Below are 18,392 nucleotides of genomic sequence, written 5' to 3'. Positions count from 1 at the left end.
TGATCTTCTTGCAGTCCATGGGACTCTCAAGAGTCTCCTCCAGCACCATAATTCAAAAGCATCAATTCTTCGGCGATCAGCCTTCTTTATGGTCCAGCTCTCACTTCCATACATCACTACTGGGAAAACCATAGCTTTAACTATACGGACCTTTGTCGGCAAGGTGATGTCTCTGCTTTTTAAGATGCTGTCTAGAGGTAGTACAGGATTCCTTTTGGTGTACCGACCTCCCCGCTGCACCAAGGGCTCCGCAGGGTGGTGAATGCTTCCCTCTACGAGGGAGCCTTCCCAGGCCCACTGAAAGAGGCAGTCATTAAACCGCTTCTTAAAAAAAAGCTCTAGACCTGGCCAATAAGGCCAACTATCGCCTAGTCTCAAATCTACCATTCTTGGGCAAGGTGATTGAGCGGGTGGTTGCTGAACAACTCCAAGCACGCCTGGAAGAAGCGGACCATTTGGATCCCTTCCAATCAGGATTCAGGCGTCACCATGGGACTGAAACTGCCTTGGTTGCGCTGATCGATGATCTCTGGTGAGCTAGGGACAAAGGTGAGAGCTGTTTCCTAGTTCTGCTGGATCTCTCAGCGGCCTTTGACACCATCGACCATAACATCCTTCTGGACTGTCTAGAGGGGTTGGGAGCTGGGGGCACTGTCATACAGTGGTTCCTCTCCTTTCTCCAGGGTCGTTTCCAGAAAGTGGTGTTGGGGGATGAGTGTTCAGACCCCTTGGGCTCTCACTTGTGGGGTGCCTCAGGGTTCCGTTCTCTCCCCCATGCTTTTTAATATCTATATGAAGCCGCTGGGAGAGATCATCAGGGGGTTTGGGCTGGGTGTTCATCAGTATGCAGATGACACCCAGCTCTACCTTTCTTTTAAAATCAGAACCAGTGAAGGCAGTGAAGATCCTGTGTGAGTGCCTGGAGGCAGTTGGAGGATGGATGGCGGCTAACAGATTGAGGTTGAATCCTGACAAGACAGAAGTACTGTTTTTGGGGGACAGGAGGCAGGCAGGTGCGGAGGACTCCCTGGTCCTGAATGGGGTAACTGTGCCCCTGAAGGACCAGGTGCGCAGCCTGGGAGTCATTTGGGAGTCACAGCTGTCCATGGAGGCACAGGTTAATTCTGTGTCCAGGGCGGCTGTCTACCAGGATCTACATTGGCTCCCAGTATGTTTCCGAGCATAATTCAAAGTGTTGGTACTGACCTTTAAAGCCCTAAACGGCCTCGGTCCTGTATACCTGAAGGAGCGTCTCCACCTCCATCGCTCTGCCCGGACACTGAGGTCCAGCACTGGGGGCCTTCTGGCGGTTCCCTCACTGTGAGAAGTGAGGTTACAGGGAACCAGACAGAGGGCCTTCTTGGTAGTGGCACCCGCCCTGTGGAACGCCCTCCCAGCAGATGTCAAGGCAATAAACAACTATTTTACATTTAGAAGACAACTGAAGGCGGCCCTGTTTAGGGAAGTTTTTAATGTTTGATGCTGTACTGTTTTTAATATTCTGCTCTTGTTTAGAACTGTTTTGCTGGTTTTTATAACTGTACGATTAGATTGTGGCAACCTGCCCTGGGATCAGACCCTATTTCCCAGGGACAGCCCTTTATGGAAGCCATTCCAGTTTCTAATTTGATCCCAGAATGTTCCTATTTTCTTTAGGGTATCCCTATTTTCATCAGAGAAATGTTAGTGGGTAGGGAGTTAGGTGACTCCTGAGCCAGGGAGATAAGTAACTACACAAGCTGGTCTTTGACCGTGATATATTATTATTATTATTATTATTATTATTATTATTATTATTATTATTATTACACAACCTTTAGAAGACATCGGAAGGCAGCCCTGGATAGGGAAGTTTTTAAACGTTTAATATTTTCTTATGTTTTTATATTTGTTGGAAGCCGCCCAGAGTGGCTGTGGCAAATTATCATTACATTATTATGGATTATGGCACCCCTATTTTCACCAGAGAAATGTTGGAGGGTATGTGAGACTTTTTGGTGAAGGGTGAGTAAGAAATCTAAAGAAGGAAGATTTGGGGAAGATCCACAAACGCTTTGCATGATGTGTTCAGATGGATCTGGGAATGTCTTATGCCTGATACCCTAGAAGGCTGCTGCAAGTCAGAGCAGCAAATACTGGGCTAGATCATGTGCCAGGGGCCTGGCATGGTGGCCCCCTCCTCCCTGTGTCCCCAGATTACACTGGGAATCCTTTCAGCCCACTTTGCTTTTCCTCAGGATGCCGTTTGGCTGCCTTGGACTTCGGGATGACAAGAACTACAACAGCCTCTCTGACATCATGGACAAGTATGAGATCGGGCAGCTGCTGCGGGCGTAAGTAGGGTAGCAGGATGAAGATGCGCAGCTCCCTGTGGCCTCCGGAGAAGGACCCCAAGGGAGCAAAGGAGCATGGTCCCTGGCAGGCTGGGCTGTGGAGGGCGGGTCTTCATGTCCTGTCCCAGCAGCCGGCCAGACACCATGCAGCAGCATCCTTTCTTCTCTTTCGCACTGCCATCCTGCACCCGGCAGCCTCAGAGCAGCCACAGCATCTTCTCACCCTTGCCTGGCACACATGGAAGTTGGCACTTGGCAGTAGGACAGAGCTCTTGGCCTCGTGTCTCTCATGCCACTGCTTTGTGGCTGCCCAGCCCTTGAGCCCCTTCCTTCCCCTTGCTCTGCTCAAATTGCCCTTCAGAGCCCCTGACGCACATGATGGCTATGTACTTTTAAAGCACATTTCCCCCCAAAGAATGCTGGGAACTGTAGCTTATCCTTTACAAAGCTTTAATTCACAGCACCCTTAACAAACAGCAGTTCCCAAGATTCCCTGGGGTGTAGGGTGTGCTCTAAATGCCTGACTCATATGCCGCCAGTGAGCAAGGGAGGGACAGTTAGCCGCTCCGGCGATCATTGCTCTCGTTTTAGCCCATGCCCTGCCTGCCATTTTGCCACAAGTGAGCAGGAAGAAGAAGCGCAGGGCTTCTCCAAAATGGCCTCCTATGCTGGGAAGGGTCCATGAAGTGGCTGCTGGGAGAGACAGGCTAAAGGCCAGAGTCCCTTCAGGGCAGCGCAGGCAGCAAATGTCCCACCAGCTATTTGGCATCTTCAATACACCACAACCATTTTTCAAACTCGCCCAGCCACCTCTGGATTTGGTTTGGTCATTGCATTTACTTCATGCCTTCCCTCCGAGGAGCTAAAGGCAGCCCATGTCCTCCCTTTCTCCTCACAACAACCTTGAGGTGGTGATAGGCCAAAGTCACCAAGTGAGTTTCATGGCTGATGAGGATTTGAAGCCTGGTCTCCCATGAATGGGGCATCCTCCAAAAGTTCCATCAACCCCACCCAGCATGGCCAAAGGTCAAGGATGATGGGACTTGTAGTCCATCAATATCAGGTGGGTCAAAGGTTCCCCATTCCTCCCTCCCCTAATTGCTATGCTACACTCCATAAAGTGGCCCCAAACCCAAAGCACGGAGAACTGATTTATTAATGTTTATATCAGCCATGGCAGCTGAAAGGGCCCTCTAAAGTCTGAGGCAACAGGGCACAGACTACCACCTTTCTGCCCCACTTGCTTGCTTCCCCAAGACATGATCTGGCCAGCCACTAGAGAAAGCAAGATGCTGAACGAGGCAGAAACAGAGCAGCTCTCACAGCGAAAGCGGGTTTCTTTTTTGCCCCCCCCCCTGTCCCACAGGAAGGAGTTCTGCGAGATTTGTGTGGCCCGCGAACGCCAGACAGACAGACTGTATATCTGCAAGAAATTTCTCAAGAAAGACGGGCGCAACGTGCGAAGGGCAGCCAAGAATGAAATCCTCATCCTGAAGATGTACGTGCCTGAGAGGGGGGTTTGGGGTGTGTGTACTGGGAGTCATTCACACTTGCCCTCGCCCTGCCGCTCCCCCCCCCCCCCGAGGAAACCTGAATGCGGGTTTCCCCGGGTCAAGTGGCAGGGTAAGCAGAATGGGTGGGTAGAAATAAATTATTGTTATTATTATTATTATTATTATTATTATTATTATTATTATTATTACCTCCCCAAAGTCCCTTTGCCAAGAGTCCCTCCATCCTGCAGGCAGCCCCGGTTGGCGTGCCTGTGCCAGTGAACTCCTGGGTGCTCCCTGGCCCTCATCTGTGTATAAAGCTCCAGTGTTTTCTCTGCTGTTCTGGGGAAAAGAAGCTGTGCTTCTGTAAATCATAACACTCTCTGTAGCTTCTTTTCAGCAAACTGCCAAGTTGACAGACTGCAGAGCGAGTTCATGGCCCCCGAGCCAGAGTTAAGCTCGCAGCTAAATGTTCAGTTATAGCAACGGAAGTGAGGCGTCGGGGCCGGGGAGCTCCAGGATTGTGAGGAAATGAGACAGGGAGACTGGGGGACATGAAAGGAGAATAAAAATATTCACGAAAGCAAATGTATCAGGACAAAAAGATTGCCATCTGTTGTGGGGGGCGGGTTTCCACTGGAAAGACTCCTCTGGTCTTTAACCATTGGTCTTTACAATATGGTTTGGAGGCTGATCGGTTTAAGAAATATTGAGGCAGAAATTCCACAGATAAAGCTTTCTCTTCACCTGTTCTGCATGCTGAGAAAATCACCACTTGTTGAAAACTGCACCAGGTGGGGTGATGGTGGAAATACATCTATCCTACCTAGCAAGGGCCAAGCAAGGAAGCTAAAATTTAGAGCAGAGAAGGCAGGACATCCTGGTGGAGTAACCACAAGGTGTGCCAAATGTGAAATGCCTGGTTCTTACCCACAGCCCCCTCCTTCCCCTGTGGTAAGTGGGTGAATATGAACTTCCCCTGTGTGGTCTGGGGCATTTGTGTTATTTGTGCTATTAAATATATAACAAAGAATTTGTATACCACCTAATCATAAAAACCTCTAAGCAGCTTATGGAAGATATAAAATGACATTAAAATAATCAGTAACAACCGGAAATTAAAAACAAGACATAACCAATTGTAAGTAAAGCCAGCAATTATACACCCCCCCCCAAATAAAATTACATATTAAAATACATGTCAACTTTACATATCTTGGAAGCCTTGCCTAAACAAAAACACCTTTAGCAGACACCAAGAGCAATAAAGTGAAGGTGTCTGTCTAATGTCAATTGGCAGGGAGTTCCAGAAGATAAATGCTGCAGCACTGAAAGATTGCTGAGAACTGCAAAACAAACATTAAGTGGCATTTATAATCCCAGTGGTTTCTGGCACTGTGATTGTTTCATTAACATTTTTACCCCCCCCCCAATGTATCACGAAATTCAAAGTGGTTAATAATAATAATAATAATAATAATAATAATAATTTGTTATTTATACCCCAGCCATTCGGCTGGATTTCCCCACGCACTCTGGGCCAGCCCCCAACAAATTAAAAACAGAATAAAATGGGGTTTATGTTGCATAGCTGTCCACTTTCGGATTTGAAAATAAGGTCAGCAGCAGCCTCACCTGTCCCGGGGACAGACTACGGTATATCTAACAATCCAGGATAGCAGTGGGAAACAGAGCTGGAATAAGGGAATTTCCAGCAAAAAAGGGGAAGGCTGACAGCTGTGCCTTGGAATAAGGGAGTTTCCTGCAAAAAAAGGGGGAAGGCTGACAGCTATGGTTTATGTGGGGTTCCCAAATTCTTCAGGCTGTGGATGAAACTACATGTGACACAGAGCTCTGTGAGGATATGTGATTTCCCATACCAACAGAGAGTACAACTGAAGTAGAAGACTCGTGTGAGGAGAGAGGGCCCTGCCGCTTTCTATTCATGCCACACCCAGCCTTGAAAATCATGCCTAATCTGCTTTTAACTGCACCAGGGGGACAGGCTTCAGGTTGTGGGGAACAGAACCTCAGTTAGTTAAGTTTTTTTATTGTTTTACTTGATGGGGGGCAGCTGCCTCCCTGCCCCCCCCAGCTACGCCCATGCTGTTGAACCTAGCTTTTACAGTTAATTTTGCTGCTAATGGCAACAAATTTCATGCCTGCTAAAGACAACCTGAACTTGGTTAACTGCCAGGTATCCCTGTTTCTGCTTTGTAGTTGCAGAGCCCGACCCATGTGAACACTCACCTTCATTTTGTGCTAGCATTTGCTGGGGGGGAAAAGGATGAATATTAATATTTTTCTTTAAGCGGGTCTCCGTTTCTGCAAGGCAGAAAGAAAGAAAGAAAGAAAGAAAGAAAGCCTAAGGCAGAGGGAGCCAAAAGGAAAAGGTGGCAGCCCCTCCCTCACCTGTCTCCATCCCAAATTGCAAGCAGCCCACCCCTCCCTGCATCTCTGTTTGCCACCATCCAAGCTGTGCGCTTGATTCCTCACCTCACCAGAGCTGGATTTAGCCTCTTTAGACGTCTAAAGGCCAGGCATGCATTATTGACGAGGGCCTTGGGGGCTGGCTGGGATTTCTGCTGACTTGGTCTTTGTACAAATGGTCCCTCAGATGCAAACAACAAAGCCAAGCTGGCAGGGGACAGGCAGGCAGCAAGAATGGTGGAAGGAGTCAGATCAGGAGAGAGGGGGGGGGAATGAGACAGAGGGGTGGGGAGTGGATCCTCGTGGAGGGAGCAGGACAGGAGCTCATGCATCTCTGCATTTTTCTTCCAGGGTGAATCACCCCAACATCTTGCAACTGATTGATACCTTTGAGACAAGGAAGGAATTCTACATCATCCAGGAACTGTAAGTTTCACTGGGAGGTGGAGACGTATTATGCCATGTCAGGCACAAATGTGCCCAAAAAGCAGCTGGTTGAGAGGGCAAGGAGCCCTTCCACCTGCCCTGAACACCATCATCACCTCATCCCACCTGAAGGGTTTGGGGCAGGTTAGAACAATTAAAGCACAATGTTAAAAGCAGTTAAAAAAACTTACCACCACAGAAATAATGCCAGGGCCATTTCAATTTGGGTAAAGGTGATTAAACCATGCCAGGCGTTTTTGTGCACTTGACTGGGTATTGAGAATTGCTTGGCTGGGCTGTGTCTTTGAACTCTGATAATGCCTCACTTGCCCAAGTGGAGGCTAGACAGGGGCATATTTAAAGCTATCTCACTTTGCAAAAGTAACATTTGCATTAGCTGCTCTGCCCACTTTTGCCTCTGGATGTTTGCAGATCTCTACTACTTTTATATCCCACCTTGACTCCAAGGAACTCAAGGTAGCAAACATGGTCATCCCCTTGTCCATTTTACCCTCACAACAACCCTGTGAAGTAGGTCAGGCTGGCTGCCTCACTTAAGGTCACCCAGTGAGCGTTGTGGCTGAGTGGGGATTTGAACTCTGATCTCCCGGGGTCCTAGTCTTTGGAAGAGCAAAGTAAGAATCACTTGGGCTGTCACCTTTCTGCAATCCATGCTGTTATTTTGGCTACTCCGAATCCAGCAGTGCCCAGCGGGGAATGGGGTGTGTTGCCCGATTTCCGTTGATTCCGCAGCTCACGCTGGATTCTGTTGTGTCACCTGCAGGGCCACTGGTGGGGATGTTTTTGACTGGATCCTGGACCAGGGCTACTACACGGAAAAGGATGCCAGCAATGTTGTCCGGCAAGTGCTGGAGGCATTGGCCTATTTACATAACCTGCACATTGTTCATCGCAATCTCAAGGTAAGGAAAGATTCCCAGGCCTGACATGCTCAGAGTGACCTCCCTCCCTCTGATGGTCCTTCCACTCTTCCAACAAGAGGAAAGTGCCCAGAGGTACCCTGAACACATTTGTACTGCAATGTGCTGTTTTAGGGTTGGGGAGAGAGGATGGCTAACTTTGTTCACCTGTCTCTGCTGCCCCCAGCTGGAGAATCTCATGTACTACAACCAGAACAATCGCTCCAAGGTGGTACTGCGGGATTTTTACCTCTCACGCTTCGAGAACGGGGCCATCACAGAACCATGCGGGACCCCTGAATATTTGGGTACGGATATGTCTTTCCCTTTCCCAGAGCTGGATTAAAAGCTAAGAGGCATGATTTCTCCTCCCCTGCACAGCTCTAACTGGCCTTCATGGCACACCCACAGAAACTAGGAGCTTTGTAGGCTGCCCAACACTTTTCCCTCAGAGGCAATAATTCAACAGATAGAGCCGTCCTTCTGGCACAGAGACACAGTGACAAAGAAGACATTGCCTTTTGCATTTCTGCCTTCCATACCTTGGCCGGGTAGGGGCGGCTGGGAAGGTGAAAAACGGCAGCCTTAGCACCTGACTCCGAATGCCACTAGTTTTATCTTAACCACCTCTTAAATGTTTTCCCCCTCTGACCCATATATATATCTCTCCCCACAGCTCCTGAAGTGGTTGCTCGGCAGCGCTATGGACGTCCTGTTGACTGCTGGGCTGTTGGAGTTATCATGTTTATTCTGTGAGTTCCACCAGCGTTGTGTGTGTGTGTGTGTGTGTGTGTGCGTAAAAGGTAGGCAGAAAGGAACCTTGGAATGGCCAAAGTGGCAGACTCACAACAAGCTTGACAGACCTGGTTAGCCATACACCTGACCCACAGGTACAGCCTCTGAGATTAGCAGGCACAAAGCACAGGGCCTTCAGGGCAGGTCTTCAGATGTTCCTTGAAGACTCATTTCTTCCCATCTGCCTTTCTTTGGCCACATTTTCTACTGCTGATTCCTGAGACTAGGTGCTTCCTTATGATCCTGTATTCTTATTTAACTTTTTAACCACTCAACTCTATCCCCACTGGATCTCCTTTAGTTATATGCTGCCTTGAGAGGCTATTCCCTGAGAGGTGGAATATATGATTATTTTTCAATGATGTGTTTGAGTTAGAATTGCTTGGGTCCAGGTCTTCTGTTGCCTTCTGTAATGATTTGATTCGCCCCCATTACCTGCCCCCCAAAAAACAGGCTGTCAGGGAACCCCCCGTTCTACGACGACACAGATGATGAGAACAGCAACAGCCACAACCGCCGGATATTCCGCAAAATTCTGGCTGGGGACTACGACTTTGACTCCCCCTATTGGGATGACATCTCTCCTGCTGGTAAGAGAGGGAGGCCTGGCCAGGAACTGACTCAATTCTGACCCGACTCCTCTAGCCTGGTCTAGGCACGCAAGTGAATATGACAGTAGAATTCCAATATGGCAAAGTGTGCAACTTCAGGCTTCAAGTGGGAAGGACATTGGTTGTTAATATAAAACTATGCCTGTTTGTTTAAATGAAGGAAGGAAGGAAGGAAGCACACATGGGGAAAGCATCTTCTAGCACAATCTTCTGTGTGGGTTGATTTGGTTAAAAGGAAAACAGATATGGTATAATAAAAGAATTCCCTGGATGCCAAGATCCGGGTTTAGGGCAAGTACAGTCGTACCTCGGAAGTTGAACAGAATCCGTTCGACTTCTAAAATGTTCGACTTCCAAAGTGCGGCTTCTGATTAGCTGCAGGAAGTTCCTGCAGCCAGTTGGAAGCTGTGGAAGCCCCATCAGACTTTCAGCTTCCAAAAGAACATTCAATAACCGGAACACTCACTTCCAGTTTTTGATCGTTCGGGAGCTGAAAAGTTCGACTCCCAAGGGGTTCAGGAGCCGAAGTACGACTGTACTCTTTGGCAAGAGAGCCTCAGCAGATTTTAAATCACAAAACTTGCAGGACCAATATAAACCTGGCAGGACAACTTACTCTATGGTCTTAACCCCTTCATGCATTAATCAGACTTAAGCATGTTGGTTATATGAGGCTGGGTATCTCACACACTGTGCTGGTGTTCTATCCACCCCCCAAAAATACATAAGGGAGAATTCAAAATGTATGCTCCTCTTGTTACTTGAAATGGTAAAGTCCATTCTACAATGGAACATGTATTCCCACCTTGCTCTGGGTCACCGGGGGGGACAGGGACGGGGACAGAGACAGAGACGACAATTGTTCACTTTCTTTAATGTTTCCCACCAACCACCCTTTTCCTTTCTTCCCTTGCAGCCAAAAAATTGGTGTCACAGCTTATGGAAGTTGACCAGGACCAACGAATCACTGCCCAGGAGGCACTGGGACATATCTGGTGAGAATTCACCATTTGTGGGACCCTCTGAACATACATGTGGAACGCCCTTCCATCAGATATCGAGGAAATAAGCAGCTATCCTAGTTTTAAAAGTCATCTGAAGGCAGCCCTGTTTAGGGAAGTTTTTAATATTTAATGCTGTATTGTTTTAATTATTGATTGGGAGCTGCCCAGAGTGGCTGGGGAGACTTAGCCAGATGGGCGGGGTACAAATAAATTATTATTATTATTATTATTATTATTATTATTATTATTATTATGTGCATGGGGGAAATTGCTTGCTTGTTACATATTGCAGCATTAATTAGATGACTATGAATGAAACAAAATTCTATCAATACTAGCAGGACGTGTGTGAATGTGTGTGGAAAACATGCCTATGACCTGCCCCATTTCTTCCCCATCCGTATTTTCCTCCTGCCTTTCATTAACAAACTGGAGTGACCGGCTTAGTACTATGTGTGAACCAGCACCCATAAGCTGTTTCTGCTGAACAAACTATGAGCCACAGGGCCAGTTCTACCATTAGGAAGAGTGACATAATGGCTTCAGGCAACAGATTCTGAGGAGCAATGGGAACAGCCCTGCAGCTCTTCCCCCTGAGCCCCCTGGACATACCCTTCTTTTGTGAACTGAGTGTGCCAGGAGGCCTACCCTGCACCCTCATAACTACCCTTCTCCCTGCAGGTATGGCAGAGCATATGATCCCAATACTACCGTGTTTCCCCTTTTTTAATACGTAGTCAGAAAGTAAGCCATGGCAGCATTTTTTATCATTAGTGAAACATAAGACACCCCCCCGAAAATAAGGCATACCTCCATGCCGTGTAGAACGAGACCGTCGAGCGCCCCAGCCAGCCAGTGGGACCCAGCCAGCCAGAGGGGCCTGGAACCGGCTGCTGCTGCAGCAGCGAGCGCCTGGAGCGCCCGCGCCAGCAGCCTGGCCTCTCTTTTTTTTGCCTGCCCGAGGCAGCCTGCCGCCCCGCCACCGGAACCGGCGGCTGCAGAGCAGAGCGCTCCGCAGCGCCGGGCAGAGCGCAGTGGCTTGGCCTCTTTTTTTTCCTTTTTTGCCTGCCGCCCCGCCACCAAAACCGGCAGCTGCAGAGCGGAGCGCTCCGCAGCGCCGAGCGCTCGGAACGCCCTGCAGCGCCAGGCGGAGCGCAGCGGCCTGGCCTCTTTAATCTTTTTTTTTGCCGGCCGCCCCGCCACCGGAACCGGCGGCTGCAGAGCGCTCCGCAGCGCCGGGCAGAGCGCAGCGGCTTGGCCTCTTTAATTTTTTTTTTTGCCGGCCGCCCCGCCACCGGAACCGGCGGCTGCAGAGTGAAGCGCTCCGCAGCGCCGAGCACTCAGAGCACCCTGCAGCGCTGGAGGGAGCGGAGCGGCCTGGCCTCTTCTTCTTCCTTTTTTTTGCCTGCCACCTCGCCACCGGAACCGGCCTGCTGCCTTGGTGCTTGGAACCGGCTGCTGCAGCAGCACCGCACAGAGCGCCCAGCAGCACCCCGAGCCAGCTGCCTGGCCCCTCCGAGGAGGCCTTAAGGTACAAGACATCCCCTGAAAATAAGACACCATGGGGTTTTTTGAGTAAAAAAAAGAATAAGACGGTGTCTTAAAAAGGGGGAAACACGGTAGCATTGAAGTAAGACTAGCTGACCTCTGAACATGGAATAGGAGAAGGGTGTGACAGTATTTTGTCCATTTGAGGCAGCCTAATGACTTGGGCTTGTCCTGGCAAGCAGGAAGCCAGGAAAAATTATTGGCTTCCACTCCTGGTGGTGTTTTTGTTTTTGTTTTTGAGAGAGAAACAAACGGCAAGTGCTGGTTTGGGAATGCTTCTTCTGAAAGAGCAACCTACTGTGTCATATCATTCAAGCTCAGCCTGACATCCTCATTGTACAGCCTGGACAAGTGTCCACTATGGCGAGACCTATCAGGGTGTACTTATGCTCCTTGTCTGACCTCAGATAACATACCCAAGTACAGACCACTCTCTGGAGGTGACAAACTAGTGCAATGGGTGCCTAGGACTTTCAATCAGTCCACCTGGAGGGAATATTTCATCCCACATCCAGCCTCTCTCTGGGGCTCCATAAGATATGTTCAGGTGTACAGATCCTTGGGAGAGGCTTTTTTCTGACCTGCTAACATCTGAATTTGGCAAGAGCTTGGGAGGGAGAGGGCCTCCTCAATGGCTGCTCCCAGGTTCTGCTAGCAAATACATTTTAATTTAGATAAGCCTTTGGCCCATAAGCTGTATGTAGTCATTGGTGTTCACTGACTGTTTTTTTTTAATTAACTAAATATGCCTCCCACAACCTTGCCAACTTGCAGGTTTCCCCAAAGTCTTTTTCTTCTTTCTGGTTCTTGTCTAAGAACACTAGGAAAACCAGGTGGTAAAAACACTGCATTGTCCCTGTATTATTGAAAACCTACACTCTCTCACCTGCAATTCTACCTTCTTTACCTCTCAGGATATCTGGAAACATTGCCTCTGAAAAGAACCTCAAGGAAGGGGTCTGCGCCCAGATTGAAAAGAACTTTGCCAAGGCCAAATGGAGGGTGAGTGAGTCACATGTCACATGGTGGCGCTGTGGGGAAGGAAGGGGAGTAGAGAGCAGTGGTCAGCCACTTGATCTTAGCCAAAAGGCTGAGAAGCTATTGAAATCCAGCAATTTTGATCAGAGTCCCCCTGGCTCCAAATGCAGCTCCCTCGCCAGAGGCAAAGTTGGAGGAAGAAGGGCATGGGATCAGTCAGAAATATGTATCTTATTAAAAAACAGCTCATGCCTTTCTCCTGAAATAGTACAGCACTTGTGGAAATCGACAAGATTAGTGTCCCATGTGAAGAATGTGTCCTAGCCCAGACACTGCATGTGGTGCTTCTTTGGTCCAGTCAGTCTTAGCTGGAATCCAACTGGGCAGCAACCATTTTACCATGACCCACCGGTGGGTTCTGATCCACAGGCTGAAGACCTCTGATCTAGGAGGTAATAAGAATTATGATGTTGTAGGAAGCAGATACACTGCAGGGGAGTCTAGGGAACCAGGAAGTGTTCTGGGGCACTGGGGGCTGGGGGGCCAATCTTTGACATTGCCCTTCTCTTTGCAGAAAGCCATTCGTGTTACTACGTTCATGCAACGTCTCCGGGCTCCCGATGCCGGTGGCCGTCTGCCCGTGACTCCCCGTTCCTCCATGAGCGTTGCTCATGAGGTCACCATTGAGGCACCCAGGCTGGCCGAACGTTTGGAGACTCCATGCGCACTGCAGGAGCAGCAGAACAAGACAGAGGAAGTGACGGAGGTGGAGGAATAATGGCCCCTGCTTCCCCAACCCCATATTCTGGTGCCTTCTCTGCTCTTGGAAGGGATGGGTGGGGTCTGTGGGATGGTAGTTAGGGTAGTTATGGGGCAAGGAACTTGGGAGACCCTTAGCAGTGTTATTCCCTCCCCGCACCCCTGCCATTGGTCAGGAGCAGGAGCTATTTGGATGGACAGGCAACTAGGAGAGATGGAGCGACCCCACAGAGATGTGTAGGGGAAGGGAGGAATGAGCATAAGAAATATGGTAGGATAGGGTGGTGGTCAGCTATCCCACCCCCAGCTCCCTGGAAAATGCACCTGTCTGAGCAGAAGGGGGGAGACTTCTTTCTAGGTGCCAGCTGGGCCCCTTGCCATATTGCATCCACCACCCCAACGCCAATGCGGAATGCCTTGCAGAGTGACCGTCTCTCCCAGGCCTCATGGATCCACATTCCACACATCTGCATCCTGGCTGTTGCAATGTCACAAGGGCTTCGGAGGAGTTCCCTTCCTCCACAAAGAAGTTGGAAGTATGAGCCAAGAAGGGGAATATGCCAAGCATTTGCAAACATCAGCCAATAATGGAATGGGGAGCACTTTCAGGTGTTGGAGAAGAATCCTTTGCATGTGGAAAGGATCTGTTTCCCAGCCTTTCCCTGTTCTATGTGCCCAGTCTTGCATTTCACTTTTAGCAGGGGCAGCAACAGCAGCCAGGTGGGAAACTTGTTACAGACGACTGCCCTCCTGGTTTGGATCCCCAACCTCAACTGGACTGTGCAGGGGAGGGGCAAGAGAGGTGCATGTCTAAGCCAGCTGCATGTTTTATGAAGATGCTATTTTAATACAGAAACCTCCCCGCTGCCCCTCCCCGGTGCTGTCTTTCCCCTCTCCCGGGGCAGCTCTGGGAAATAAAAAATAAACAGTCTCTGGTTACTGATGATCTCTTTTTGTTGATGGTGAGTGTTATTATTGAGGTAATTGGTATTAGAATCCTTAAACAAGGTGTGGGAGAACGGCCTATTTTGAATTCTACCCCCCACTCCAAATCCGTATATAGTAAATACAGTTCCCTGCTTTCTGTTGGCTTGATTATGTAATTTGCAGTCCTGCAATAATGCTGCCATCTGATTTCTTTAAACAGCAGAGGAGTCTTCGGGGGCTGAAACAAGCCAAATGTGGGAAGAGGAAGCAGATAGGGAGGCTTCCCTTATACTAAAACGGGCTGTTGTCCATCTTAGCTCAGTATTTCTAGTGACTGGCAATGGCTCTCCCAATGTTTCAGGCAGGGAGTCTAGATCAAACCAAAGGAGTAATCTAGAATGACATTGGCCTTTCTGTTCACAGGTTCTTTAAAAATTAAAAATGTGATGCTTTTGAGCTCAAGCCAGCCTAGGCACATGCTGTCCTGGAAGCAAGTATGCAATTCCCCCATTTCAAATACAGGTATATGGTAATGGGGTCTCAACTGGTGGCGACTGACTAGGAATGGAGTTGTAGTGGAGTTGTAGTGGCTGGTGATGATGCTGAAAAGCATGTGGCAGATTGAAAAGCCAAATTCCATGTTAGGAGTCATTAAGAAAGGAATGGAAAATAAATTTGGCAATATCATAATGCAGTTATACAAATCTATGCTGCAACCACACTTGGTATATCATGTAGAGTTCTGGTCACCTGACCTCAAAAAAGATATTGCAGAGCTGGAAAAGGTCCAGGTGAAATTCTCAAGAGCAACTCTCCCACACAGACAGGGTTGCAACATTTTAAGTTTTTTAGTTCAGAAAAAAAAGAAGCAAGGGTTGGGCCGCAGCAGAGGTAGAGAAGATGTGTGGAGAAGATGCTTGGTATGGAGAAAGCAGATAGCGAGAAGTTTTTCTCATAATTCTAGAGCCAGCCAATGAAGCTGAATGTTGGAAGATTCAGAAGAGAAGAAAGTCCTTTACACAGGGCACTGGTAAACTATGGCATTTGCTCTCCTAAGGCATAGTGAGAGTCACCAATCTAGATAGCTTTCAAAGAGGATTAGACAAATTCATGGAGGACAACGGCTGTCAACGATGTTCTGTCTCTGTTGCTGGAGGCAGGACTGCCTCTCAAGATCAGCTGCTGGGAATCACATATGGGGAGGGGGCTGTGACACTCAGGTCCTGCTTGGGGACCCCCCCTCCCAGGCATCTGCTTAGCTCCTGTGAGAATGGGATGCTGGATTGGATGGTCCCTGGCCTGATCCAGCAGGCATCTTCTCTTGCTCTTTGTAGGGGAAAGGAACAGCATTCTGTGTGTCAAACTGCTGACAACATGCACTGGAACTCTAGAGGACTACACTCGGCAGCTTCATATAGATATTAAACAACATGGGGGATAGAATTGAGCCTCGAGGGACCTCATATTGAAGGTCCCATACTGCTGAAAAAGAGTCCCCAAGCATTCCAACTCAGATAGCCACTCCAGGGGAATACAGTGGCCGATGGTATGGAAAGCCACCAAGAAATCAAGGAGGATTTGTTTTCTCCTGACAGAGGTACCGTAATCATATAAAGCAACCAGGGCAGTTTGTGCCAAAACCAGGCCTAAACCCCGATTGAAATGGATCTAGAGCTCCTGGATCTGGTCAGCGACCACCTGCCCAAGAACACGGCCTAAGAAAGGGACATTGGCAACTGGCTGGTCATTACTTAAGTTCTCAGGATCTAGGGATGGTGTCTCAAGAAGCGCTCCTTTCACTGCTGCCTTCAACTTCATAAAGAGGCACTGACCACCCCCTGGGCCCACATAGCTCTGCTCCCTGCTGGATTTTTTTTTTTAGCCAAGAGGGGCAAAGATCCAGAGCGCAGGGAGTTGCCTGAATCCATCCAGGCCCTGATCCAAGTTTAGGTAGATGTTGTGAAAGTGGTGAGGGAGCAGGTGGCACTGTGGTTTAAACTGGGGAGCTCCCGTTGCTTGGTCCCAGCTCCTGCCAACCTAGCAGTTCAAAAGCACACCAGTGCAAGTAGATAAATAGGTACCACTGCGGCAGGAAGGTAAACGGCGTTTCCATGAGCTCTGGTTTCCATCATGGTGTTCCGTTGCATTCCCGGAAAAGCTGTTTGTGGACAAATACTGGCTCCCTCGGCCTGAAGCAAGATCCAGTGCTGCACCAGTCAAGTTTAACTGGACTTAACCGCCCAGGGGTACTTTACCTTTACCTATAAGTGGTGAGTAAACACATCAGCCACTATCATCCGCTCATCTTATATATCATAGACACAGGTAAATCATAAATATATATATCTATATATAAATAAAAATGTAAATGTTCGTTTGTTCAAAATCTTAAATCTCCAAAAGTTCTTCTGATTGCTTTGAAATTTTGACACAATGTTGCATTCAAATACACACGTGTTTTTATATACCTATATTATATAGATGTCACACCTGTGACAGGTAAAAACATGCTTTATTTGAAAAACAGTGCCATCTGTTGGACGTCAAAGCAACACACGCTATACTAAATATTTTACTCCCAGGACGCCTTGGGGTGGCGTCCTTCCGGCGCGAGCGGACAGAGGCAGCTGGGAGCGGCTGGCCAGTGGCTCCTTCTGGGAGGGCGGGGGCCGAATCTTGCCCCTTCACCGTGCCTCTCCCCGCCACCCTCACCATGTCCACCTTGGAGAAGCATGTGCAGCTGGGCCACCTGCCCCCTCGTGCGCCGGGACCCGCTGGGGGAAGCGGCCAGGCCCTCCCTAAGATGCGCATGGGGTAGGGGGGAGAGAGGGAGGGAGAGGGGGTTTGGGTGGCGGGTGATGTCACGTGGGAGGAAGATGAAATCATGCGGCGGGGGGATCAGACAGAGGGGTGTCGTGACATTTTCCAGATTTTCCAGAACACGCGTGGGTGGGGGAGTCTGCAAAATCAAGGGGGACTCTGAAGGTGGGGGGAGGGGTGCTCTCTGCTTTCAATAGAACCCTGGTGTGTGTATCTTATCAATCAACAAAGCTAAGGGCCAATCTTTGGAATTGTACGCCTTACATCTACACACGGATTACTTCTCACATGGACAATTCTATGTTGTGTGTTCTAGAGTTGGCAAACCAGACAATATATCTCCACAGACAATGGAACAACAAAAAAATATTGTATACCCACAACCATTGTGAAATCAAACATATTAGAAACGTGCGCTTTCTCTTTTCTTTCTTTTCCATTTAACAGACTGAGCCACAGCAACGCGTGAAAATGGAAAGCGCAATGCTGGTGGTCAACAAAAGAGGCTTAAAGACTGTCTCAAGGCAAATCAATCATTTTTTTAGTATAAACACCGAGAACTGGGAAACACTGGCCTGCGAGCGCTCAAGTTGGAGAACAGCCTTTCCCAAAGGTGTCATGGGCTTTGATGAAACTCAATCTCAGGACGCAAGGGAGAAACGTGCTAAGAGGAAGACACGCTTGGCAAATCCACACCGTGATCAACTCCCACCTGGAAACCAATGTCCCCACTGTGGAAGGACGTGTGCATGCAGAATTGGCCTCCACAGTCACTTACGGAGCCATTGTTGACAATCGCCAAAGAAGAAGTGTGTGTGTGTGTGTGTGTGAGAGAGAGAGAGAGAGAGAGAGAACCCCTAAACATTTTTTTGGGGGGGGGACACTGCTTATACAGTATATACTGTATTGTACTGTACAGTACAGCGCATCTATGAGAGAGATCCTCCCCTCCCCCCCTCCTGCCCGGCCCCCACTCCCTCCCTCTCCGGCCACGTGCTTCTGCGTCCTCCGCGCGACATCAGGAGCCACGTGCTCCCTCGCCCCTCCAGGCGACCGGCAACTACATTTCCCAGGCAGCACCGCGGCCCCGCCCCGCTCCGCCGGCCGAGCCTAACCACCTGAGTCGCGGCGTGCAGGGGGGTTTCCCCCTCTGAGCTTCCCCTCCGTTCGTGCCCGAGCGCCCTTTCCCCTAAAGGAACACGAGAGGAGGCGAAGACCTCTAACTGGCCGCGGCGCGGTCCAGGAAATGCGGCGGGGCGCCCGGTAGCTCGGCTTTGGGGCGCTTAGGGACCCCGCCCCCCCTCGGCCCGCGTGGTCTCGTCCGGCGCTCTCCTCGCCGCGGGGGGCG

The 18,392-nt window shown here is 49.3% G+C and overlaps 1 protein-coding gene across 1 annotated transcript in view; it reads left to right on the top strand.

The window, feature by feature from the left end:
• LOC118097806 (caM kinase-like vesicle-associated protein) overlaps window positions 1-14,245 on the top strand; it is a 41,843-nt gene extending 27,598 nt beyond the window's left edge. The window contains exons 2-11 of the mRNA XM_035141050.3: window positions 2,238-2,333; window positions 3,700-3,831; window positions 6,608-6,682; window positions 7,467-7,605; window positions 7,790-7,910; window positions 8,279-8,354; window positions 8,851-8,987; window positions 9,925-10,003; window positions 12,475-12,562; window positions 13,113-14,245. Of these exons, the coding sequence (XP_034996941.3) occupies window positions 2,239-2,333; window positions 3,700-3,831; window positions 6,608-6,682; window positions 7,467-7,605; window positions 7,790-7,910; window positions 8,279-8,354; window positions 8,851-8,987; window positions 9,925-10,003; window positions 12,475-12,562; window positions 13,113-13,316 (1,146 nt within the window). The 5' untranslated portion in view covers window position 2,238 and the 3' untranslated portion in view covers window positions 13,317-14,245. The remainder of the gene's footprint in view (window positions 1-2,237; window positions 2,334-3,699; window positions 3,832-6,607; window positions 6,683-7,466; window positions 7,606-7,789; window positions 7,911-8,278; window positions 8,355-8,850; window positions 8,988-9,924; window positions 10,004-12,474; window positions 12,563-13,112) is intronic.
• The last annotated feature ends 4,147 nt before the right edge of the window (window positions 14,246-18,392 follow it).

This window comes from Zootoca vivipara, chromosome 15 (assembly GCF_965207765.1).
Source record: "Zootoca vivipara chromosome 15, rZooViv2.hap1.1, whole genome shotgun sequence".
Lineage (NCBI taxonomy): Eukaryota > Metazoa > Chordata > Lepidosauria > Squamata > Lacertidae > Zootoca > Zootoca vivipara.
Note: the sequence above shows the minus strand (reverse complement) of the source record. Positions and strands in the feature narration are given on the sequence as shown.